General features: G+C 46.2%; 1 protein-coding gene and 1 long non-coding RNA gene across 14 annotated transcripts in view; one reads left to right on the top strand and one right to left on the bottom strand.

The window, feature by feature from the left end:
* Positions 1-26,115, bottom strand: part of TRRAP (transformation/transcription domain associated protein) — a 114,081-nt gene that overhangs the window by 58,202 nt on the left and 29,764 nt on the right. For 9 of the 13 annotated variants that reach the window (XM_060649498.3, XM_060649506.3, XM_060649496.3 and 6 more), the window contains exons 20-35: positions 25,040-25,296; positions 22,546-22,746; positions 19,802-19,953; positions 18,114-18,313; positions 15,484-15,701; positions 15,165-15,362; positions 14,337-14,597; positions 13,689-13,850; positions 11,611-11,707; positions 9,491-9,612; positions 8,981-9,151; positions 5,315-5,383; positions 2,938-2,991; positions 978-1,097; positions 613-732; positions 49-213 (exon numbers count right to left, since the gene is read on the bottom strand). In XM_060649498.3, coding sequence (XP_060505481.1) covers positions 49-213; positions 613-732; positions 978-1,097; positions 2,938-2,991; positions 5,315-5,383; positions 8,981-9,151; positions 9,491-9,612; positions 11,611-11,707; positions 13,689-13,850; positions 14,337-14,597; positions 15,165-15,362; positions 15,484-15,701; positions 18,114-18,313; positions 19,802-19,953; positions 22,546-22,746; positions 25,040-25,296 — 2,567 coding nt within the window. The remainder of the gene's footprint in view (positions 1-48; positions 214-612; positions 733-977; positions 1,098-2,937; positions 2,992-5,314; positions 5,384-8,980; positions 9,152-9,490; positions 9,613-11,610; positions 11,708-13,688; positions 13,851-14,336; positions 14,598-15,164; positions 15,363-15,483; positions 15,702-18,113; positions 18,314-19,801; positions 19,954-22,545; positions 22,747-25,039; positions 25,297-26,115) is intronic. The other 4 variants (XM_060649505.3, XM_060649509.3, XM_060649508.3 and 1 more) reach the window with 2 other exon arrangements.
* On the top strand, positions 6,127-13,701 carry LOC132689593 (uncharacterized). Its single transcript, XR_009615065.3, has 5 exons — positions 6,127-6,247; positions 10,177-10,306; positions 11,155-11,344; positions 11,949-11,982; positions 13,174-13,701. It is a non-coding gene; the product is annotated as an uncharacterized LOC132689593 (long non-coding RNA).

Below are 26,115 nucleotides of genomic sequence, written 5' to 3'. Positions count from 1 at the left end.
TCTCACCTGAACTTTGAAGATTTCAGGTGTCTGGTGAGGAGACGCTACCTTGATGGCCTGAAACTGGAGGTCCAGGCGCAGGGTGCTGGTGCTGGGCGAGCCAGGGCGCACGGCGGTCTGGGGGCCACCGGGCAGCAGCAGGGTGATGAACCTGTTGGGGTTAGCGGCCAGCACATCTCGCAGAGGTCTGGCATCTTTGTGTTTTAAAAAACTCTGAAAACAGAACAAACAAGCTATTTTAAGCCAGTCAGGGCTCACAAAGGGTTTAGATGAATGAGCACTATGGTTCTTTCCAAATCTGTCTAGGCAGGCTAAAAAGCTGCTATAAGCACCCTTTTAACAAAAAGCTCCTTATCGGTAATGATACTTCGTGACTGTGGACTCCATAATCCTAGCAGTTCATTCATTTGTTACCACCACCCAAATCCTACAGAGAGGGGTTCCTTGGCCCACACTTTCCACGTACACGACAATGAGGTTTCTAACACTTGCATATGTTACACAAAAAGAAAAGCAGGGCACTGAACAACGAAGTATGACTTTCGGATTGCAGAGCACACCGGCTGACAGGAACCTGCAGGGACACTGGACCCCAGCTCCCCGTGTGCCTACCATAAACATTCTGCTCCACTGGGGATCGTTCAGTGTGGCTTCCATCATGAACAGCTCCACCGTCTGTGAGGGGTGCCGAGTCAAGAACTTGATGAGAGGCTCTCTGAACGGACTGCCGGCCTAGAAAACATGTGGGTGAAACAGCATCCTCTCAGGGCTTGAAGCTTCTTAGGTCCACCAACCTACCATGGCAGGAGAATGCATTTGTCCCTCCTCGTAACCGGAGCGTGCAACAGTCACAAGCGAATACTAGCACGGAACATCTTTGTGCTGTTAGAGTACCCCATCTAAGATATGACGAAGTGAAAACATCACAAGCCAACAGATGGTGGAAGAATCAGAATTAACCCCAATTTGACCATTACCTCAATCAACATAGCCCGTTCTGTTTTCATCACAACCTCTAACAAAGGCTTGACGAGAGTCTGAGGTGCAGCTGGGATCAGATGAAAAAGGTTTATAATTGCCGAACAAATTTTCATTTCCTAGTGAAGAAACCCAGAAATTACAAAACAGGCCAATTAATTTTGCCAGCCAGAGATCTCAACATCACTACAGACCCTACAATGGTCTAGCTACATTCGCAAGGCTAGCCACCAGAAGCAAAGAATTAACATGTAAAAAGCCACAATTTACCAATGTCAGATTACTGCTGTGGCCCAAGGAAACTAACTGCCCTTGGCCTTCAGATTTCATCTGTCAACGGAGGGAAGAGGGAGCTGTGTACCTGATGTGATTGTGCCGTGTCTGTTTTCAAGAGCATGGACAAGTGCTGGACGTGACCTGACAGGTTGCTACGCTAGAGCCTCATGGAGGAGGGAACGAGCAAGCCTGTGGCCAGGGGAGCGTGACATCACGGGGTCTGCTCTGCTGTGACATCACGGGGTCTTCCCAATACACTAAGTTCTGAGGGCACAGACTTCTCTTGTCCTCAAAACTTAGCACGAGAAAAGCCTTCAAAAAATCCTTAAGTATTTATCCTGAAAGTTGAACATGAACGTAAATAAACGACTGACCACGGTACTAAAAATATTCGTCAACCAGACCTACAGATGAGGCTGACAGATGGCTCTATGGAATCGTACAAAGAATGTGAATTGCCAAGATTTCTGCACTTTTCCAGGTGCTGACAGCTCAGTGGTCAATCGCTCTCAGTCCCACTTTCCATGCTCAGTGTTGGCTCCCACAGTTTTCATCCGCAATTCAGAGATTCCACGTGGCCAGAAGTACGGCCACGGAAGGGAAGACTCCCTGATGTACACCCCCCCGCACCGTGTGCAGTAGGATGTCCGTTACTCTAAGCACAGTAAAATGGGGATGATAAACACCCGTCAGGAGGGGCCCCATCCCAGGAGCATCTGAGATACCTCCGCAAATGCCTTGACAAACCACAAGGCCAACAGTGAGATGGGGAAGAAACGAGAAAACATGGCTCAGTGTCACCCCACCTCACCTGTAGAGTTCTCCGCTGCGGAATTCCCCAGAACACAGAGCAAGGTCTACTCTGAAATTGTAACATTCTAAGAATGGTGCTTTCGTATCGTGGTTTACGTTTTCCAAGCGCGGGCACAAAATCACTTCTTTTGGTCTCCACAGCACCGCCAGAAGCCGGGACTGAAAGATGCTATCATTCCCATTTTACAGCAGAGGGAAAGCTCAGGGTCCTGACTGTCCAAAGTCACGGTGTCGGGGACTACGTCAGTGTGGTGTGCATGAGCGAGAGGTGCGGGGGGACGAGACACGGAGGGGCAGGGAGGTTTTAAACTCTGGGCAGGCAGCCAGGCACTCAGGTGTGTGCAAGAAAACAGCTCCCCTCAGTCCCTAGCAGGGGTGATGTTCTTTGTGTAGTTTCCTCCCAAGAGGCTGTTAGATGTAGGAGTTCGTACCACCGTTATGAGAGCAAAACCCGGCTGAATCTTCAACGGTGTTGACATACTGCGATTCTAACATACAGAACCAGAGCACTTGGACTCTTGCTTGAAAACGTCCTAATAGGTAACATGCGTGGCATCCGGACAGTTCACAGCAACGGTACTGATACAACTCCGCCACAGACAGACAATACGGCTCACTGCACTCCAAGGCACAACGCACTCCGTCCAGCACAGAACCACAAATCACAGCAAAACCAAATACGACAACACCCCCTCCTGGGCCTCCACTGAGATTCTCACCTCTACCCCTTCCACGGCAGGCTGAACCAAAACAAAAATTACAGCATGAAAAAAGGCAACAGAAAGGTAAAAAGAACAGAAAAGAAAAGAAAATATAAACCGTTCTTCACAATGCAAGTCATAAACTGACTTTTAATAGGGTTGTTCTCACCTCAAACTGACAGAATGGAGACAAGGAACATCTCCCGCACTCGGAAATGCTTTCCTGAGGATGGGGAGGAAAATCATCTTTTTTTCTATTTATGTTATTTACATAAAAACTTCCCATATACTCATACACAGTAAGGATTATTGGGGGAAACAAGACAGTAAAGACAATGATGAAAAAGCACAATAATTAACAAATGCTCAACAGCAAAAAAGCACACTTTCCACCCTTCAGATGTCAAAATAGAGCCCTTCAGAGAGTGTAGAATGGAGCATATCCCTTCCTTAAATCAAATTTGAAAAGCAGGAATTTTGGAACTCTTGCCCAGGGGGAGAAACTGTCAGACCCAGTTGTGTGCAAATGCACTTAAATATCTGTTTCTATTCAGAGTAAGTTTTCATGTACAGCGCTGTCATTAAAGAATTTTTCTTTGTCTTTCCCAGCTGTAGCCAGGAGAGTGCCAGGTGGTTTAGCCCCATCAGCCGGTCACGGTGACACAGCCCCCACACCCAGAAGAACGCACAGATACCTGGGTCACTTTGCCAAGTGAAGCCATGCATGCCAACACAGACACAGCTCCACAAGCGGTTGTGAGTTCTCCCCTGGGGGGGTTCGATGTTCAAATGGGAAACCTTTCTCAACACGGTGCTAGTGCAAAGCTCTGATCATCAGGGTACACCCAGCATTATAAATAGTCAACTATTTATATTTAACATGTCTTCAGTTAGAGGTTCTCCCTTATGTAATTATTACTTGGGGATTCAACCAAATGGGGACAACCTATGTTCTGAGATCCATTCCCAATCGTGAACAACATCCATAAAAAATGATCAGAGTTCAAGAACAGAAAGGTGGCTTGGCCCTGGGCTGAGATGACGAAACCGTGGGCACGCTGCAGGTAGACCCCAAACACCATGGCCTGAGGCCGCACCTGCAGAGCTGGGTGTTCCCAGGCCTGCCAGGAGCACGCTCCCAGGATGGATGGTCACCATGTTTCCCACGGGAGCTGGAAGATCTCCCGAGGCCCACAGCTCCACCCCTTGCCCACTGCCCCATCCAACGGAGCCCTCCAAATGACTTCCGTCAAACTTTATGGAATCTTTCTGATCTAATGGAAGGAATTCACCTGCCCCTTAGGTTTTTAAATGTTTATTCTAGAATCGTGTGTTTCGGGGAATTAACAGCCTATTATAAAACAAATATAAAAAATTTAGAGCAAAAATACCTAGCAGATGAGAGATGGGGAGGAAAAACAATAGAGGCACCCATACCTACTCCCAAGAGTTTAGGCTTTTAAAACCCACTCTGCTCTCCCCCACCAAGAGTTCCTGATATTCCCCTGTGTATACTGATAACAAACCTTCAAAGAGGTTATTATGGTGGTATTAACGCTCCTAGAAAGTTTGGAATCCTGGATTAGTTTTGCTCAGCTGGCTGTTTAGAAGCAGCAGGAATCAAGACTTACATAAACAAAACACCTTGACACAGAATGGTCAAAACAAAGCATAATAAAGCCAAAAAAAAAAAAAAAAAAATTCAAGTTGGGATGAAACACAGCATCCAACAAACAGGCACAGAATACAGAAAGCCACGTTGATCACGCCTCTGAAGAGCTCTAGCATTCCCTCCTTAGGACACTGCCGTACAATTTCACCAGGTGTAACAGGAACTTAGGGAAAACATGATCCTACCGATAGGACAGTCATCAACTTAAAAAATATTTGAGAAGAATATTAACATATACAAATTAGATTCAAAACAGCAAGAACCGTTATTTTTAACAGCAAAGTCTTAGAATGACCAACGTCAGACATGTAAAAATATTTAACTTAAAGTCATAAAAATGTGTTTCGAAGTACTGGCTGTTTGATTTTTGGCAAATAGCTGGGGTGGAGGATTGAGACCCATAAACATACACACCAGTACTTATGTGATGCTTTACTGCATTATCCTTACTGTTTCAAGTCCTAAAATCTATACTTAGTTTTATGAGGCAATGATGATGGAAAGCAATGGAAAACAACAGCTGAGGAATGCACCACCATGCAAACAGCAGCTGCCAAGAACAGTCTAGAAAATACACTTTGTACACTTTAAAGCAAAACTAGAATTATAAGACTAACATTTCAAGCTTCCCAGAATTCTCATCAATGAAAATGTCATATTAAAGTGAACAAGAGATTTTAAAGAAACATAAAAAGGAATGTTCAATCATCCAGAAAAATAAAGGCAAAACGTAATGCTAATAAAATATGGTCAACAGTTCCTATAAACTAGATTTCTGACCAGCGTCTTAATTAAAAGCACTGCTCTAACACTAACACTGGCAACAGCAGTGCCGGGCACAGCTGCCCTGCCCAGAAGCGAAGAAGTCACTCACGTTTCCGTCGCTCCTCTGGCCCCCTTTATGGGTGAGGACCACCACTTCCATCCACTTTCGTAGATGTTGCTGTTGAAAAAAAACCACATTCTTAGACATTTTTGCCTCACACAGGATCATTTCAAGGCCTTGCTGTTCTTAGGTGGAAGTTCATATGTAACCATGAATTTCCGTCATATTCAATGTGAGGACAGCAGCATTCATGTTTGAAATGGCCCAACCACCGAACTGGAGAAGAGAGCAGTTGGCATTTGCGTCACTTCTAGAAGGCTGAGTTTATGCTGGTAGAGTGGAAAACGTCCCGAAACCCGGCCATTCTGACGTTGGGATTTTACTGCTACCCTCTCACTACCACGTCCCTTTGCCCTGAAGCTGTTCATGAGCACCTCAAGGAGCCAGGCGAGGCACCCTGTGGAGAAGGAACAAGCCGACATCATCCCTCCTTGTTCGGCTTCGGTTCCAGTGGGGAGAATAAGGTAAAGTACACAGGTGCCTGCCATGAACAGTCACGGCAAGGGGTTGTCAGAGGAACACGCATCAGCCAGATAAGGGGGTCAAGGTCAGGGAGGGCCCTGCTGAGGCAGACACTCCAGAAGCACAAGGGAAGAGCACACCAGGCAGAGAAGAGGAGAGATAAAGGCCCTAAAGCCACGAATAATGTCTGGCTGAGGAGGAGGGGGCACAAGGTGGGTGCGGGGGGTGGGCTGGGAGATGATCATGGATCCCATCTAGTTAGAGGCTGTACAATTAGTGCAAATACGGAGCAATTCTATTCTGTGCAGGGCAAGGGCAACCTTTGTGAGCTAATAATAAGATTCCGTGTTCTGCGGCAAGAGCCCGAGAAGAGGGATCCCCGAGCCCGGCGTAACTCTGGCCCGGCCTGGGTGTATGCCGGCCAGCCTCCCAGCCACAGTGGCCGGCAAAACCTGGCAGGTAAGCACTCAGAACCTATAGCTAAAAGCCCAAGAGCATCCAAATAACTCAACTATCTTCACTGTCCCACATGTCCAAACTTGTCCTTCAAACACTGATGCCCTGTGGGGAATTAACTAGCTGTTTTAAAGGAGACTCCGGGATAAAAGAGGCTTGGGGACGGATGATATGAATACACCTAAACGCTTATAGAGCCAGTGCTCCCAAGAACAGGCAGTGAGAAACACTAAAATACACACACTTTTAAAGAAATTAAATACACTAAGCTAACAACATTCTGCCAGTAAAATTCCTGGAAAGATACTAATCACCAAAATTTTTAAGGTGGTTATCATGAATGCCTATCCTACACACCGAGGTGTCTTCGCTCGTAAAATTATACCAAGGGCTTGAGCTGTTCTCCTCAAAAGCGGATCATGCGTGGCAAGACGAAGGCTCAGTGATGGAACGCGGCTCTGAAGAACATACACAGAAGGGCAAATGTGTCTGTCCTTGACCAGCGTACCAGCCCTGCCCGAGAGCAGCAGGCACGGGCACGGGCACATCAGGAGACCCATGCCGGGAACACGAAAGCAGAGTCGGCACGGACACAGGCTGGTCTCTGGCAAGGTGGGTGTCAAATGAGAACGGCCACACCAACAGCAGCTTCAGTCTTTCTTTATCCAAGTACATCAACACTCTCTGCTCCTAGAGAAATTTTCACCATTCTGAAAGCAGCTGTAATGCCAGAGCAGGGGGAGGGGGGATCCCCTACACAAACCAGAAACACAAACCCACGGATTTGACTTCCGGGAAAAGACTCCGGGCCTAAGTCAGGAACTACAGGCTGTGAGGTAGTAAGTCTCTTCACGCTGTTCTAAAAGGTCTGGGTAACGATGTTCACCAAATGAATTCTCAGCTCACAGCAAATCTGAAGGATCAGACTGGCTGTAAAACAACCAACGGATCACAAACACATTGCTTCCTGCAGGCCTGCAAAAGCAGCGAGAGGACAGCTGAGAGGTGAGAGAAATACAGAGACACTGAGAACACGCACAGATCTGACACACAAGCGTGCCAAGAGCTGTGACGTGACGGAAGATAAAGAGCGTAACTGATGTGCTCTCGTTAGGAGGCGATACAACTTCATTTACTGGAACCACATCTGTGAATGTCTGTACAGACGTAAACTGGTGGGGGGCGGGGGGTGTGGGTTACGCTTGGATGCTTAACGGGAAGGCGGCTTCCAATCTGGAAAATGTATTTCCATGTAATACCCTGTTTCCCAGTTCTACTCCAATAGGGCAGCAGCTACAATTTTTAGGACCAACCGTAAGGCTACCAATTCCCAGGTAGGTGTTTTGGTGATTGTTCGCTGTTTCGGGGTCTGCAGACATGAAGAAACCACACGTGAGGTAAAAGCGGTGTGGTCCTCACACATCTGCACCCCACACACGCTCTATCTGTACCTGTCTACTCCTGTCTACGGCTGCGGAAAACCTGTGCCAAAACCAAAACGAATACCTTCAATATTCTGAGATACCTAAATGGTCAAAGGCTACTTAAGAAAGAAGCATGCCAAGTACATGCACATTTGCAGTAATGTGCCACGAAACCCAAAGTTATTTGTAACCGTCTACTTCCCAGGAGCAAAACTGAACGTACACAAAAGTTAATAGTTGAACCTCCTTCAACTGCTTATGCTTCAAATTTAAACAGGGTCAAACAGGTATTTTTATTTGCATAATTATTTCCTTGGTATCTCTAAAAACCCAAAATACTTCAAAAGTTCTTACACATGTTCCACTATTTCACTGTCTACGTAACAGCAGAAGACTGGGAACAACCTAGATGTTCCTCAGCAGGGGAACAGTGAGACAAATTAGGGCACGTCCACATAAGGGAATAGGAGAAAGGAGTAGAAGAAAGAAGCACTTCATGTTCTCATCTGAAATGATGAGTCGTAAACAAAGTAACAACTGTGTACACGTTGTGCTTCCTTTTGAGGGAAACAAAAGAATATACCTATGTCCTATTTTGAGTATAAAACATCTCTAAGGGACATACAGGAAACTGTTAACACAGGAACCGGAGGTGGCCACTGGAGGACAGGAACGAGGGGGGTCTTTCACAATAACCCTTTCTTGTTTTTTCTTAATGTCTGTCTGTCTGTCTACCTATCTATCTATCTATCTATCTATCTATTTATTTACAAAATCGAGAAGATATTCATTTGGTACTTATTTATTTTTTAAATGTTTATTTATTTTTGAGAGAGACAAAGTGAGAACACAAGCAGGGGAGGGGCAGAGAGAGAGGGAGACACGGAATCCGAAGCAGGCTCCAGGCTCTGAGCTGTCAGCACAGAGCCCGGATGCAGGGCTCGAACCTACGAACTGTAATATCGTGACCTGGGCCAAAGTAAGACACTCAACCGACTGAGCCACCCAGGCACCCCAATATCTATTTATTTTTGAGAAAAAGAACACGCATGCATGCAAGCAGGGGAGGGGGAGAGAGAAAGGGAGAGAGAACCCCAAGGAGGCTCTGCATGATCAGTTTGGAGCCTGACAAGGGGCTCGAACTCACGAATGGTGAGATCATGACCTGAGCTGAAATCAAGAGTTGGGTGCTCAACACCCAGGTGCCTCCGCCTTTCATGCTTTTTGAATTTTAAACCACGTATATGTATTACTTAAAAAAAATAACTTAAAATTTCAGGCTGATTAGAGAGTATTTATGCATTTGGCTTACCATCATCTGATCACAAAATTTATCATTGAAGGAGTTTGGGAAGAGCCTGGTAACTGAAGTGAGACGATTCACGACATTCAGTGTCAGGCTTCGATAATCCCCCAGCATCATCAACAAAGGCCGCATATGTGTATGAATTTGATCCACTTCTATGGTAGCACCTTCTAAAAACTATTAAAAAAAAAAAAAAAAGTTACAAAGGAAAACAGTTAACAGAATATACTTTAAAACAGAATGAGCTCATTCAACTCTAGCAATAAGTGTGTGTTTTCCTTGGAAAATGGAATATTAACCATATACGTTCTGGAAGTTTATGATGAAATGAACGAGACTGCTCATTACTATTTAATATTTTAAAAGGCTCATGAGGACCATGAAACAAATAGAGACGTTATCAGAGTGCAGTGTGTACGAAACAGAGACTTCCAGGCACACAAACGAGGTGAACAGGATGAACCTAAAGGCAGAACTCACACCCGTGTGTGCACACACACACACGCACTCACTCACCTTTCTCATACAGGCTTCTCCAGCCTCCTGCAGCTCACTATTCGTGGAATTCAGGGCCTTGAAGAGGGCAGCGATGATCTTCTCCCTGGACTGAGGAAGGTAGTTGCAGGCAGCAAGCGCATCTTTAGGGAGACAGATCAACACAATTTCATTATTAACCTGAAAATTATATGAATAATTTCCTTGTCTAAAGGCTCTTACCGATCAACACAAACTATGAATCACTGAACCACCTCCCAAGTGTCCGACCTCAAGAAAGACAAAGGAATACATGGTCTTCTAGCTCACGTACATGTTCAGGGTTATCTAGGAGGGAAGTCAACAGCCTGTCAGAAAGGCCATGACAAATATTACCCGGTCCAGATAGAAGGAAGAAGGGCCGGAGGGGGAAAAGCGGGAGTGCGCACTGACACCACTTCCCCCATCCTCACATGGGGTGACAGCATGGCTGAGTGTAAGCAGACGCATGCTGAACTGACAGAGGGCTGGCCCTGAACTCTAGTGGTGAAGGGAACACACACACACACAGCCCGGCTTCTCTTCCACTATCCATGTCTGACCAGGCAGCCTCCTCCCATCTTGGGGAGTTAAAGGCTGTGAAAATGCAAATATTCATAGAAAAGGGACACACATTAATCCCACATGTTAGCTGAGAGATAACATCCAAGAGTAATGCCTGTTATTAGCCAACAGGAATGAAAAGCATGCAGAGAAAGCAATCCCGACACAAGCAAAGATTCCAACCGTGGCTGCGGAGCACCCCCCTCACTCCCACCTGCTGTGTCGTCCACACCCCAGCCCCTTGCTCAAGCGCAGGTATAATGGTCTGCCTCTTACCTCCTCTACCCCTAACTCAAGGAAGATCTTGGCAATGTTTTATTAGGAACGTAAAACCCAACAGAGCAAGAGAAAAAGTCAACTAAAAAAAAAAAAAACAAAAAACTCGTACTGGGTATTTATATATATATAGAAAGAAAAGAAAAGAAAAGAGAAAAGAAAAGAAAAGAAAAGAAAGAAAGAAAGAAAGAAAGAAAGAAAGAAAGAAAGAAAGAAAGAAGGGGGGGGACCATTCTAAGTGAGAATTCAAAGGAGTAAAAATTCAACAGTGTAACTGACGTTCCTCACAAAAGCCTAGAGGCGGCAGGATTCTCAAATGCTATGGAGCCACTGAGAAGCCTATACAGGTTGTAGTAAATCTTACTGTATACTCTGATTTGGGTGCAAATGGCAATATATGAAAGCTATGACAATACTTTTTTCTTCTTTTTAATGTTTTTTTATTTATTTTTGAGACCGAGAAAGAGCATGAGCAGGGGAGGGGCAGAGAGAGAGAGGGAGACACAGAATCCGAAGCAGGCTCCAGGCTCTGAGCTGTCAGCACAGAGACTGACACGGGGCTCAAACTCACGGACTGTGAGATCATGACCTGAGCTGAAGTTGGTCGCTTAACTGACCGAGCCACCCAGGTGCCCCGAGAGCTATGACAATTCTTAAACCAGAGTATCAGAGTCATGACAGAACTACAGAATAGAGATTTAATTATTATAGGGTAAAATGCATCATTTATAAGAGTAAAAAATTATTGAAATCCTAACAATCAGTATAATCTATTGACATCTCATTAGGTAGTTTCACAAATACTTTTTTTTTTTTTTTTTTTGAAGAAAGGCAGACTGCCACGTGCAGCGCCTCATTTGGATGTGTCTGGAGTCTTGGAAGCTTGACTACCCTACGTTCTCCTACAAACACAAGTTTTTTGATTCCACCTTAAAAAAGATAAAAAAAAAAAAAAAAAAAAAAAAAAAAAAAAAACCCCAAGGAAAAATAAGATAAAAACAGAGAAGGCGGCAAACCGTAAGAGATTCTTAAATATAGAGAACTGGCGGTTACTGGAGGGGCAGTGGGTGGGGGATGGGCTAAATGGGTGATGGGCATTAAGGAGGGCACTTGTTGGGATGAGCACTGGGTGTCACATGAAGTGATGAATCACTGGGTTCTACTCCTGCAACCAATACTACACTGTACGTTAACTTGAATTCAAATAAATAAATTTAAAAAAACAGAAAAAGCCACTGTCTCCCTGCACCTTCATACTCATGACTTAATTTTGATTAACTTACTTAACGCTGCAATTCGCAGAGGTACGAGTGACGGAAGGCTTTTGTAACAAGGCAGCTTTGTTAAAGCGGAGTCCTCAGCCTCACATAAATTTAACAGCTGCAAAAGATACAATAATTTTAGCCTGCTCTTCCTGTCAAGACACAATAACCTTGAAAATAACAGAACACAGCAATCTTACACACACACACACACACCACAATCAACGAACTAAATTCAAATCCTAGAGAATTTAATACCAAATGGAACTGAGTTTCCTTCTAAAGCAAACTCAGCCTCAGCAGTGAAATGAGACATTTTCTCACCCATTCTGATACCGTAACCTTTTTTCTCTACACAGGGGACCACGTGAACTGCAGATATCATGGTGGCAGGTACATCTCCCTCCTTATTCAGAGCTGCTTCCCAATGTCTCGGGCCAGTGCTCGACAATCGTGTGTGTTCTATAATTCAGCATTTCAGTGGTGATACTAGTTTGCCCCCCCGCCAAGTACAGAAAAGTGCATAAAGAAAGAAGTTGAAAGTCACTGGGAATACCATTAGTCAGAGATTCCTGTAGCTACGTTTTATGTTTCTGGACATTTTATCACAAGCCAGCATATATTTATATGTCTAATACCTAAAATACCACATATGTGGTTCTACTACTATTTTCCCCTTCTATTTACATCTTAAAAGAACACTATTAACTTTACTGTTTTTTCCTTAAAGATTCCTACCTAGTAAAAGATTTAAAACAACAAAAAAAAGAGAGTAGAAAGCACTTCAAGCCACCACCCTATTCCACTCCATCAGTACTACTCTCCTCATATAAAACACGTGTGCACACACACATACAGACAACTATATCTGTATCTACATCTAGACAGAGCGAGTTCTGAACATGACCTGTACCAGAATCACCCGGGAAGCTGGGGGAAGCTTGCAGATGGTAGATTTGTAGGTCTGACCCCAAACTTCCAGGGAGAGGACTCCAGAGGCTCTATTTTTCAAAAGATCCTCACATGTTTTGATGCAGCTGGTACACTGATTAGCACTTGGGAAACCAGACACATTTGCTGAGATTTATCTCCCAGCACTACTTAAGGATCTCGTCTTAAGCTCGGTGAGGAATTTTCCACATGGGTTAAAACACATCTACCTGGATCCACCAAAAGGAAACTTCCTCCCATCCTCTGGTGGCTCTCCTAGAACCTTGGACAGGTCCTATGAGCATCGACTCTTACACAAGGGACGCAACAAGGTATAAAAGATCAGAGCTAGACCACGTGATCATACAATCGTACGTCCAAGCAAATACATAGGACTTAAAGACTCAAGAGGCAAATTTTTCATACCTGGAAATTCAAACTTAGTGTGGACTGAAAAAACTTGCTTATGACCTTTGCCTCAGTTTACTCTGACAATGCCTCCAGAGTATGATTCAGGTCTTAAAAAAGATCAGTCTAGAGACTGATCCCCAGACCAACATTGTATTCTAAGAATTAATGCTTAGAATTTGATTGTATCTATAGTTCAATTTGTTTCTCACTGTCTAATGTCACCCCATACTGGGATGTTTACAGAGACAAACACTTGTTAAGATGCCATCTGCCACTGCCCAAGATGAGGATCGTCAGTATCTGTATTTCATGGAGTGCCATCAGGGCCAAATAAAGGCATTCCTGTGAAGTAGGTTCTCCACGGTGCATGGCACATTCTTAAGTGATGAACATATTCAATAAACCGGCCCTTGCTCTGAGCCAGTCTTACTCTGGGCACCAGCTGATGACGGTGATCAGAGCAGATGGTACATCTTTCTCTAGATGACATCTTTAAGGCCCTGGACAGCAAGGTTCCTCGTAGAGGGCTCACACAGTTCTACGGACTCGGAAAACAGCCACACGTGGTTGAACATCTCTGGTCACCAGGCCTGTCACGTACGTACCTGTGCGGCGTGCTGGGCCAGATTATGGTTGGTTGCCTGTGGTCGCCACCTATGCCTTCTCTGAATGCTGCCTGACCAGTCTTTGCGCACAAAGACAGGCTACCAGACACACGTCATCACCATCCACACCACGCCGCACCACCACCCCCCTACCTCTGTGTAGAACACCTTATGTTCCACCACGTTAAGATCCATTGTGAAGAGCCTGGGCTGTAGCGTGGTACAGAACGTGTTCCCCTCCATCAGGCCAATCTGCGCATTGGCAGGCTGGTGTCTGAGCAAATGCTTCTTGGGTGGGACCATATCCTGGAGGACCTGGGAGAGGAAAGGAGGAAGCACTACTGACCAGCTGTCCCTAAAAAGCAAATACTGCTCCTCACAGTACTCGAAAATAATTACCAATTTGAGAACCACAAGATAAAAAGTTATCACGAACGTCCTTCAGTTAGGGAAGGGAGGGGAGGTTCCGTGTGCGAACACCGGATCATAGATAGTTAAGTGTCAAATACATTTACCTCCTGAGTCTCCAGAGTCACTGCTCTTAAAACAAGAGTGACCAGACTGTACTACAGAGACCCAGGAAATGGGCCCTCTGTTCTCCTGACACTGACAACTACGAGTATAGCCACTGATACAAGCACGCTGCTTTCTGCCTCTGAGATCAGAGAGAGCACGTCCAGTAGCACTCCGTGAGGTGGACACACAGTTCCCAGTCATACATCACCTTCAAGTCAGATTTGAAGGAAAACTGTCTCAAAAGTTTTGCTCAAATGATCCTAATTCCAGTGGCAGAAATCTCACCTCTTTATGGGGCTCCATGATCACTGTCACACTTTTCCCAGTGACCTGGGCTAAGACCTGCAGGGAATGCATGGCCTGTTTTCTCACAGTGGAATTTGGAGAGGTGACTTCTCGAACCAAGTCATGTGTCACGTGGTGAAAGGACTTCTCCTGAGCTGCCACGATCTCTTCGGCTCTCTCTTCGTCTTTTAAAGGTGTCGCACACCTCATCAGAAGCTGCTCCAGGGTGGTCTTTGCCATGGCAACCGCCCCGTTGGAAACCTGCAGGCCAGGGACTCCTCAGAACGAAAAGGGCTGTGGCTGAGCACCCGCACCCCTTACACCAGCTAATTTAACAACCCCCGTTCAGTACTTCAGGGGCCAAGTCGCCTTCCTACAATTTCCATAGGTCACTCAGAAGAGAAAATGCAGATCTGGACACACTCCTTATATTTACGTGACAGACGAGCTGGCAATGCCCACTGTATTCTATTTGTTCGAGTTACACCTGCACATGGGTTCCGAAAAATGCAGCTTCCACAGAAACTCCTGCAGCACCTGCACTATTTAGCTCTATGGCAAGAGTGAGAAGTAGTACTGTTTCCCTTTACAGAGAGATGTGCTGTGTTATGTACTCTGGCCTGTGACTATTCCTTAGCAAGGCAGACAGATATTTAGACAACCAGGGAGAGCCTATGGTGGTTCTGACCTGTCCTTTTATTAAAGATGCCATAACGAAATCTGAGCTGCTAGGAGAGCCCATTTCCAGAACTGCTTCATACTAACTATTCTCCAGGCAAATCAGTTTCTGGAACAGCTTGGTTAGGTTTGGGACCACCCATTACCTACCTCTCCAGTCAAGTCCATCATGACAAAGAGAAGCGCTTTGAGGAACGTCTGCTGGTTCTGGAGAACCCAAGTGAGAGGCAGCCGCTCCATGAGAAATTTAATGGACACCACACCCCCCAGCTTTGCATACCAGGCCTGCTCATAGCAACACGCACACAAGCGTTCTACGATGTAAGAAAACAGAGGCAGCTGGCAGGCCTGGGGAGAAAAACAGAAGCACAAACTATCATGTTACTGCAACTCTTAAACCACCAGTTTCCAGGCTACCCGCAGGCACAAACACCCCCAAAAGAGCAGATGCTTCTCAGTCTTTCCTTACCCTCTCCTTTGAGCCCAGGATGATACTGGCAACATCAAATATCACAGCTAGTGCCACCTCTCCAATCTTGCAAAGCTCCTTTTCCTCGTATGCCATGCAAATGGCTATTGCATCAATAAGGACCAAGGGATCCATTCCTTTGGACCCATTTTCTTCACTGTGGAACATGGCTGTGCTGGGCTGGCTGCCCACCTGGTAGCAAGGAAGCAGGAAAGGACCTGAAAGAGAGGCAGCAGGCATGGGAGAAAGTCAAGGTTATTTCCATGGACGTTCTTGTCCCTCAAATGGCAAAACTACCTCATTTTTTAAATTTTTTTAACGTTTTTATTTATTTTTGAGACAGGGAGAGACAGAGCATGAACAGGGGAGGGGCAGAGAGAGAGGGAGACACAGAATCTGAAACAGGCTCCAGGCTCCGAGCTGTCAGCACAGAGCCTGACGCGGGGCTCGAACTCACGAACTGTGAGATCATGACCTGAGCCGAAGTTGGACGCTTAACCGACTGAGCCACCCAGGCGCCCCAAAACTACCTCATTTTTAAAACACTTAAGTTTATTTATTTTTAGGGAGAGAGTGAGAGTGAGCGTGCGCCTGTGCAAGCAGGGAAGGGGCAGAGAGAGAGGGAAAGAGAGGATCCCAAGCGGGCTCTGCACGGTCAGCGCAGAGCCCCATGCAGGGTTCAAGCTCATGACAGCGAGATCATGACCTGAGCTAAGATCATGAGTCGGATGCTTAACTGACCGAGCCACCCAGGCGCCCCTAAAACTTTTTTAAGTTTATGTTTTTAGGAGTCTCTGCACCCAACATGGGGCTCAAACGCATAAGACTGAGGATCAAGACTTGCATATTCTACCAACTCCAACAGCCAGGCACCCCTAAACTACCTCGTTTTCAAACTAGAGGTCAGGAGCTCAATAAAAGCTCACGCTGGTACTTTTTTTTTTCCTTTTTGAAAGAACTTTTTAATTAATAATTTATTTATTTTTAAATTTTCATCCAAATTAGTTAGCATATAGTGCAACAATGATTTTAGGAGTAGATTCCTTAGTGCCCCTTACCCATTTAGCCCGTCCCACCCCCCACAAAACCCCTCCAGCAACCCTCTGTTTGTTCTCTATATTTAAGAGTATCTTATGTTTTGTCCCCCTCCCTGTTTTTATATTATTTTTGTTTCCCTTCCCTTATGTTCATCTGTTTTGTATCTTAAAGACCTCCTATGAATGAAACCATGTGAGACTTGTCCTTCTCCGACTAATTTGCCAGCACTGGTACTTTAGACCAACTTCTGTTAAATTGCAATTACTTGTAAACTAAGTGGTCTAATTCACACTAAGGTGATTTTTCTGAATTATTTCCGTTATAAACAGCATTCTTTTCAGATTTTCTCGGTCATAACTCAAAAATGCATTAGTTTATGATGAAAATCACCATCAGGTTCCTTGTTTTAAAAAAATTAGGGAGGGCTGGGTGCCCCGTCGGTTAAGCATCCGACTTCGGCACAGGTCATGATCTTGTGGTTCATGAGTTCGAGCCCGGCATCGGGCTCTGTGCTGACAGCTCAGAGCCTGGAGCCTGCTTCAGATTCTGAGCCTCCTTCTCTCTCTGCCCCTCCCCAACTCATGCTCTCTCTCAAAAGTAAATTAAACATAAAGAAAAAAAAGTAAAAATCATTGAAGAGACCAAGGGGCACAGCACAGAAATGACTGTGGGCTATGCTCTGGACTTCCTGACGTACAAATAACAATTAAAAAGCAACTTGGGCCTGACACCCAACACACAGAAAATAATCTGCTATTAATTAATGCCTTGGAGGCACCCAGCAAGATAGGCATTATCAAGCAGCTTACAAGTCTGCTGGAAAAGACATTAACGGAGAGACACTGAGGAATGATCTAAAATAAACCTTACGGCATTGACTATCCGGGCCAAGAAAGCCAAGGAGAGATACAAGAGGGAAAGTTCTAGGTGTTCTGCAGTGTTCAAAGGAAGTTGCTTTGCTGCTCTGGAGGGTGAGGGGTCTTGGGAACACCTGCCCAGCGCCGGTCTGGGAGGAGCTGCAGAAGCTGGGAGCAAGTGTTCAGAAACTTACACAGCAACTGACAGTGTCAGGACATTTTACTGCCTTCTGCAAAAGCACCCGTCCGGATGGATTAGGAAGAGAAGCAAAGAGACAAACAAAAGTGGCCCGTCCCCATCCAGAGCCTGAGGGGTGGCAGGGATGACCACTCCAGGAACCGAGAAAAGCACAAAGACTTGGGGGAAGCCAGCTGACAGCAGGAGGACAGAGGAGGAGGCTCGGCCTTGGAAAACAACACAAGAAAGACCGGCAACAAGGGGGACCACAAACTTTTACATGCAGAGTGCCCAAAAGTATTCTGCCCCCATTTTCATGAAGAACAAAGGGCCAAAATATTAAACGGACATATTTTACAAATGAAACGTGGTAACTATTTTTAAGTTAATGTTGCACCCATCACTGAAATATCAATTATCCGCAATAAGTGGGGATTAAAAAAGCAAAGGCCAAAAATCAACCAGCCAAACGGCTTCTCTGAAATACCACGCAGTCCTCGTGGAGCTTCGGAAACAGCCCCAGGAAGTCACGCGAGCACTTGCACCGCCCCACTCACCGCACTGCTGGGCAACTGCCACCATCGTGTAGTGGCGGATCAAGCTGGCGACAAAGGGCAGGGCGCTGGGCCGGAGATCCTTAATGACGGCAGACATGAACGCCCCAGTCAGGGCCTGCTCAAACGTCTTCCGAGCTGGAGTGTCCTGTGCTTTGTAGCGATGCGATATGATGACATTAGGGATGGTCTTTTCTGTAAAGCTGAAAGACAAGATTGGATCTGTCATCACAACACCAAAGTCCCGGCCTGATGATGTCACCAGCACTTCTGTTTTCATTTTCAGCTTGCCAACCTTCCCCTTGTTCAGACAGGCCGAAGTGCGTTCATTTCTCTGCTTTAAATCCAGTAACACCTGGATTCAAACAGGATGAACTTCATCAAGAATATCTATAACCAATGGTTCAAGAGATCCCAAGTGTGTTCTACCTAATATGAGCACAGGCAAGGAATCAGAGCAAAATTACACTGTGGCAACAGATTTAGTATCTTTATAGTTTTTAAAGAAAGTGGATGTTGGACTTCTGTCTTTTATAACTAAGTCAAATTCTAAGAAATAAACCGATCACTTGGGGTGCCTGGGTGGCTCAGTCGGTTAAGCATCCGACTTTGGCCTACATCATGATCTTGCTATTTTGAGTTCAAGCCACGCATTGGGCTCTGTGCTGACAGCTCAGAGCCTGGAGCCTGTTTCAGATTCTGGCTCTCCCTTTCTCTCTGCCCCTCCCCCACTCGCGCTATCTCTCTCTCTCAAAAATAAACTTTAAAAAAAAAAAAAAGAAAGAAAGAAAGAAAGAAACCCATCAACAATCAAAGAGAAATGAAAACTCTTGAAGGCAGCTATACACCTATTGTATGTTGAACAATCACACCATGCCAAGGTGCCCGGGTGGCTCAGTCTTACGCTCCGACTTCGGCTCAGGTCATGATCTCACGGTTCATGGGTTTGGGCCCTACATTGGGTTCTGTGCTGACAGCTCAGCTTCAGATTCTGTGTCTCCCTCTCTCTCTGCCCCTCCCCTGCTAGCTCTCTGTCTCTCTCTCGCTCTCAAAAATAAAGAAAACATTTTAAAAAATAAAAAGAAAAGAAAGGAAAAATCACCACAGGAACTATATCAGACCCGGTTATTAGAGGCCTCACTGACAGTACATGGACCACCCACCACCGATGCTCTGAGAAACGTGTAAATACAGAGCCAAAGTCCCCTCCCTGAAACATGTAACACAGAAAGATTAACACCCACACATGATCACAAAAGACCACCACATAAGGTCATAGCAATAACTGATAAGAACAAAATATAAATATCACATGACAAGCATCTGGGGAATGGAAGGGTCACCATGGACCAGAAAAGCAAAAGATCCGCTGAATGTCTATCATGTGCCCAGCGCTAAGGATATAATGGTTCGTAACAGGACAGAAAAGGCCAGGACCCTTGCTCCCTGAAGCTGACAGCCTCAGGAGGCAACAGTCAGACTACAAAGGAGGTAAATTCTAATCCTTAAGCACCCAGTTTCGCCTCTTCATTTTCTCGAAAAGCCCAGAGAAGCATCACTAGGCAGATCACAGGCTGATTTCCCGACTTGATGGAGCAAAGTCCTAGCACCGCAGAGATCCGGGAGGTGCTCTCCACCCTAAATCCTGATGGAAGATGCACCAATCGCAGAAAACCACGTCCCCAACATACTTAGGGTGTGCGAGAAGCTGGTAGAGGGCATGTTTATTGTCCTCCAGACTCATCATCGCCACCAGGAAGCACTTGATCACCTCCCACGCCTGCCTTCGGTAGTAAGGCTCCGTGTTGGCACTCTTCAGGCAGTCTAGAGCGGTTTCGATGGCCTACGGCAAAGAAACACAAAAAGCGTAGTTTATGCAGAAATTACCTGACTACAAAATTCTCTCTTTACAAGACAAAAGAGCTTTCTTTATTTTTTCAGAAAACCTACACAGTTATACGTACATTTTATCCTGTTCAATTAGGTTGACCAGGAAGGCTGGGGAGGCATAATCATAAACAAAAATTCACGTGAAGCCTTTAACAGCTAAGAGATTAGCCTCAATGACAATTCTATAGCTATAAACCCTGTGAGCAGAAGAAGTGATGGGCGTTAAAAGATTCATCTACGCTGTGTGTGAGGAAGCAGTGGATGCTGACAGGGCCAGCAGCCCTGCCCTAAACACTCACACACGGTCACAAAGAGCATGACAACAGGTCCTCACTGTTGTGCCCGAGCCCAGGGCACCGCAGCACTGTCCCTCCTCCCACCACCTCTGCCCTGGTCACCAACAGGTAACAAATCATGTGGAGACAATTTCAGAAGCAGTAAGGATCAATGCAACCTTTGAGCCAATTACCTGCCAAAAGAACAGAGCGTTGTAACGTGCCACAAGTAGGATTATTTGTGAGAATTCGCCAGCACCTGGCTTGGCCATGAGCTCATGCCCTTGGCCCCGGCAGCCCCAACAGCTGTGTGGGGTGCTGCACGCCCTCGGCCTCTGCCTGCTAGGAAGCCGGCCCCTCGTGCACCTGAAGTCTGTAGGGGAGTCCAGGAGGATGTGGGAGCCAATCTTCAAAACTTGGTTTCTTCTTTGGGGGAAAAACTATTTCTAAAGAGATTTTCCTGCTCTGCTTAGTCTATGCAGCATCAAATGAAAGTCAGATACCTTAGTTTTCATGACTAATACCAAGCTTGCCACTGACAGGGCTGAAGCAAATAGTCCTGGGTTAAGAAATTACCTACACTGTGGGAACATGCTTCAGACACAGGGTGTTCACTTCAGTAACTTGCAATGTAAAGGCAGCATTTTAGCTGTATTCTCTTAGGAGAAAACCAGTGCTTATTTGGCAAATATTTTTATTAAGGTTTGGGGGAGAAGCTAGGGTTGCGTCTCACCCTGAGGCCTGGAGAGGACACCTATCTACGGGCTGGAGGAGGGTCAGGGACAATGTGAGTGCTTGAGAAGTGGGGGATACAGGATATTGAGAGAGGATGATGGATGAGAACCCCAGAGGGACATTTATCCATGATGGGCATCGTTCCCCATAGATATTTAATAAAGCCTGATTGAAAAAAAAAAAAAAATCACAGAACTCACTATGTGGGTAAGGTTTGAATACAGAGAAGTGAACAGGCAGAGCTCTACACTATGACACAACAGGACAGTTAGCCCTGAGCAAAAGGGAGGGCTTTGAGTGGGTCCAGGCCACGAAATGCTGGTTTAAGACCAGATCTGTCTGCAAGGAGTTCAGGAATCCAGCTGGCATCTGGCTTCCTAAAACGGCGGAGTCACTTAGATGCACGTGGAGGCCTACTCTAACACCCTTTAAAAAAACAGCCAGTACGGGGTGCCTGGGTGGCCCAGTCGGGTGAGCGTCCGACTCTGGCTCGGGTTATGATCTCAGTTTGGTGCGTGAGCTCAAACCCCGCATCAGGCTTGCTGCGGTCAGTGCCGAGCCCACTTCAGTGCGAGCTGTCCTCCTCTCCCTCTGCCCCTCCCCAACTTGCATGCTCTCTCTCAAAAATAAACAAAACATTAAAAAAAAAAAAATACCCAGTATGTAATGACTAGATAAACATCCTGAAAAGACACGGTAACAAAAGACACTAAGGGTGGGTGGAAGAAGGCTGGCTCTACAATAAGGTGGAGAAGTCAACCTCAACAATGTACATCATGGTAAAGTGGACCAAGATGCATGTGACAAAGGACCAGGAGGGCTCGATGAGGTGAAAGGGGGAAGAGTTTTCAAAATGACAAAGCAAAAGTAGCAGAGTGGACACTCGGGCATGATGCTGGGCACACTGTCTGCCCATTTGCTACCCAACGGGACAGGAGTTCCAAATGGCAGATGGAGAGAGACCACAGAGCTGCCCGCAGAGGGCTCAGGAGCCAGGAGAGACAGCAGGTGCTACGTCTGGATAGAGAATGGGAGAAGTGGGGGCTCAGGAATGACAAGTATGGGATAAACTTGGGTTCTAATGACACTTGAAGTAAAGCCTGTTAGGCGGTGAAACGGACTAAGTTCAAGGAAGGGGTGGGCTGGGCGGCACTGTCTCCTGCTCCATCGGGAAACATGAAACTGCTCAAGGGTCCAGAGTTCTCCGGGCAGTACACCCCCACCGGCCTCCCGGTGTTAGGAAAGCCCCTTTGCCACCCAAGTTGGTCCCCCAAAACAGTTTGTCCTTTGACCTAGAAACTCCCTCCCAAAGGGCACCTGCCTGGCTCAGTCAGTAGAGCGTTTGACTCTTGATCTTGGGGTTGTGAGTTAGAGCCCCGCACTGGGTATAGAGCTTACTTACAAACAAAATCTTAAAAAAGAAATTCCCTCGCAAGAAAGACATGTTTTATTTACATATTTTCAAACAGAAACTCACTTTCTTAAAATGAAATGTATAGTATCTTTAAGAAGCTCCTGCAGATTTCCAAATTTACCTTCTCCATCGGGAGCTGAAGAGATGCTTTACAATCAGAAAACTCCACCGTGATACTGGGACCTTGAACCTCGGTCACAACATAGTGCAGCTTCTGGGACTCCTTCAACATCTTCCTGTTACTGCCACCAAATTTACCAAGTACACGATAGGCCACGTGAGAAATGCTATCAGCAGGATTGCGTAAAGTGCGCCATAAAGCCTAAAAACCAAAGTACTTTGATTAAAATCCTTGCAAGGCAAGGCATCCTCATGGTTCACAAATCAAACTTTTCAAGTTATAGAAAATTATACAGCAAAAATTCTTCCTCCCATCTCTGTCCCCCAAACACAAATTTCCCCTTATTGGGAGAAGCCAATGTTATTAATCTTATGTATCCTCCCTGAAAAATTTTAAAAGAAAACGCAGATTTAAACATAAATGTTCTTCCACGCTCCTGAAACACACACAGTAGCATATGATAAATATCGCAGAGCTCAAGAGCAAGAAAACTAAGCAACATATATATTGTCTAAACATATATACAAAATGGGACCAGAAGAGGCATGGAGGGAAATGCTCTTTACTGTTAAAGTTCTTGTCCTGGATTTGATGGTGAGTTCTCAGGTTTTTACTTTGATTAATAGGCTTTATAACTTACAAACAAGATAAATTCCTACAAATAGGATATATAAACAATCTTATACATTTCAAACTTCATGTTAGAAAGGATGGTGAAGGGCGAAAACACAACCATGACAGGCCGCATTCTGGGAACAGGTAACAAGTACGCGCACCTTGTATCAGCGCATAAGGACCACACACACTCAACTGTTTCCAAAAACTCTTGTCAATCTTCCCACATTCTTTCACCTAAACTATCTAAGTCCTCCAAATTACTATGTCTGTCTAGGGGCACCTGGGTGGCTCATTTGGTTTAAGGTCCGACTCCTGATTTTGACTCAGGACACGATCGCACAGTTCGTGAGTTTGAGCCCCTCGCTGGGCTCTGCATGGACAGCAAGGAACCAGCTTGGGATTCTCTTGCTCTCTCTCTGTCCCTCTCCGGTTCATGTGCAGGTGCGGGCGTGCTTTCTCAAAATAAACTTAAAAAAAAAAATGTCTATTTGCTTAGATCACCTTCCATAACAATACCAGATATTAGCATCTAACAACAGCCAACGTAAAATCTTAGAATTTTCTTTAAAGCAAAATTTCAACTTTTCTTATGTTCCTAAAGGTCCACCAAGGCCTGTCCGTCAGGAACCCCTGCTGAGAGGTGCTAAGCCCCCCCCCCCCCCAACCTCTACCACTCCACCCGGCTCCACCACTCTTCACGTACCCTCAGGAGAGGGAATTTCTGCTTAATCCCCCGGGAGGGGGTGGCACTGGGAGCGAGTGCTGGTTAAGGAGACCACAGAGAAACAGACTATGACACTTGTCTAGTGTGGGGGGCGGGGATTACTGGGGCTCCAAAAGCAGGAAGGAGCCTCGCCCCTGTCTCCCAGGACTGTCTGCCTCATGAAACAGCAAGAGGCCCATGAGCCCAGCCCCACTTCCTCCTCCCACATGCTGCTCACCCACACCTGGGTCAGGCCCAGGGTTTGCCTTCCAGAACCAACAGTGCCGTTCTCTCCTGAGGCAGGCTCTCCGTCAATCCTCCAAAGGATGGCTGGGAAAGTGGACTTGGAGGCCCTGACCCAACCGCCAGGCCCATCCTCTCCCACGCAGATGGCACACAGGGTCCCTATCTCAGGACTGGGGACGAAAGTCTCCCAAACCCAGCTTCAAGCGCACACACTGCAGTTTCCAATCCAGACTCCTGTCTTTTAGGGCTACTGAGTCTCCATCCTTTGAAGCTGGCATTCGGACCTCTAGTTGGGGCCAAATACTCCAAAGCAGAGAGGCAGTATAGTGACAGGCAGCCTACACTTCTAACAATCACCGACTACATTACGAATCCGTAACGACAGCAAAACGTGAAGGCAAAACCTAATATGTGACATACAAACTCTAAGGAAGAAAACATGTTTTCAAAACCATCTCAATTATCTGCTTCATTTCCCTTGACCCGGAAGTGCACACCTGCACTTCCCTCAGGAGCGTGATTCTCCTCACTGCAGCATCCTGAGATCTCTCGTGGACAAAGAAAGTCTCTTCCCGGCAGCACATAGTAACCACAGCACCTGCCCTCACAGGTCATCAACTTAATGAGTCTGTGACCCTCATGAAAACCCTCTGAAAAAAGGGCAACACTGCAAAACAAATGTCTACTTAATACATATTTCTACACATCTTTTCATAAGCCAGGAGACTCACGAAGAGGTTAAAAACTACACCACTTCATCTTGCAGAGAGCCCAACACGGGGCGCAGGCAGCTCACTGGGGCGGGGGGGGGGGGGGGGGGGGGGGCTGTCATTTCCGGAAACACTAGTCTAGAAGCCCCGGGAAAACCGGATCTGTGAGCGCCCGACAGCCGGCGCTGGGCCGGCCCCTGCGAGAACGCACACTTACCTGCATGAGCTCCGCGCGGACAGGCTGGATGTGGTCGTAGAGGAAATCGGGCTGCAGGTTGTCCACGCACAGCTCCAGGGTCCTCAGGCCTTGGCTGACCAGCGTCTGCGAGCCGTTGAGAGCAGACACCAGGGGATCCATTAACATGGGCAGGTAGGGCAGGAGGGAGCTGAGCCGCACGGGCACCGTGAGACACAGCTCCACGAACAGGTCCTTCATGTGCTGCTTGTGCAGGCCGCTCTGCAGCATGTTCAGGCCTAGAAGCGGGGTTTGCAGGCATCAGAGAAGAACATCACCCCCAGACGGGCCAGAGTTAATCGTACAGAATAACTGTTCCACCTTCTACTGTCAACGTCAGCGCAATGACAGGAAGACGTTTTAGGTCTCATCTACTACATCAGCTAAACCTATTCCAGAACCATGACCCTTCTGTCCGTCAAGTTCATGGTGACAACAGCAGGCTGCATACAACTATAACGTAAGCTATGATACAATTATTTAATGTTAATTAATCCTAATGAGATAGCTAATATCACACATGGATCTTTTAAGAATCATGTTGTTGTTTTTAATAAGCCCGATCCAGAGACACAAGACTCCAATAAGGTACATTCACCTCAAGCTTGAGGTTTACAACCTCACATGTTTTTTCAGGTTTCCAAGAGACCACAGTTGAGGTCTGCTGTAAAATAAACTTTTTTTTTTTAAATCTACTTTCATTTCCTGCAAATGGAGAAGATCTTCCTTCTCACAAAGACAACATCCCTACTTTTTGTGAGGGTAAGCTGAGCTCCTTCCTAACTGAAACATGTCAGATCAGGACCTGCCCTGAGTGCTCAGAGACCAGCTAGAAAGAGAAAGGCCTAGAACAGTGGATGCATCCCAGGCAGTGCAGGATGGAGAGAGCGCAGAGGAAAGATCGATCAGGGAAGGCATCACAAAGTAACAGCACTGGATTCAGGGTCCAAAGGAGGAGAAGGAGAAAGGTTAAGTTCCCAGAAGGGGATCCACTCGAACAAAACTAGGTAGGGAGAAATGAGCCTGGGGAGGAGGAATGAGACCCCATAGAACAGAGG

The sequence above is a fragment of the Panthera onca genome, chromosome E3 (assembly GCF_046562875.1).
Source record: "Panthera onca isolate mPanOnc1 chromosome E3, mPanOnc1 haplotype 2, whole genome shotgun sequence".
In the NCBI taxonomy this organism is placed as follows: domain Eukaryota; kingdom Metazoa; phylum Chordata; class Mammalia; order Carnivora; family Felidae; genus Panthera; species Panthera onca.
The sequence above is the reverse complement of the archived record's forward strand: the minus strand, read 5'-3'. Positions and strand labels throughout refer to the sequence as shown.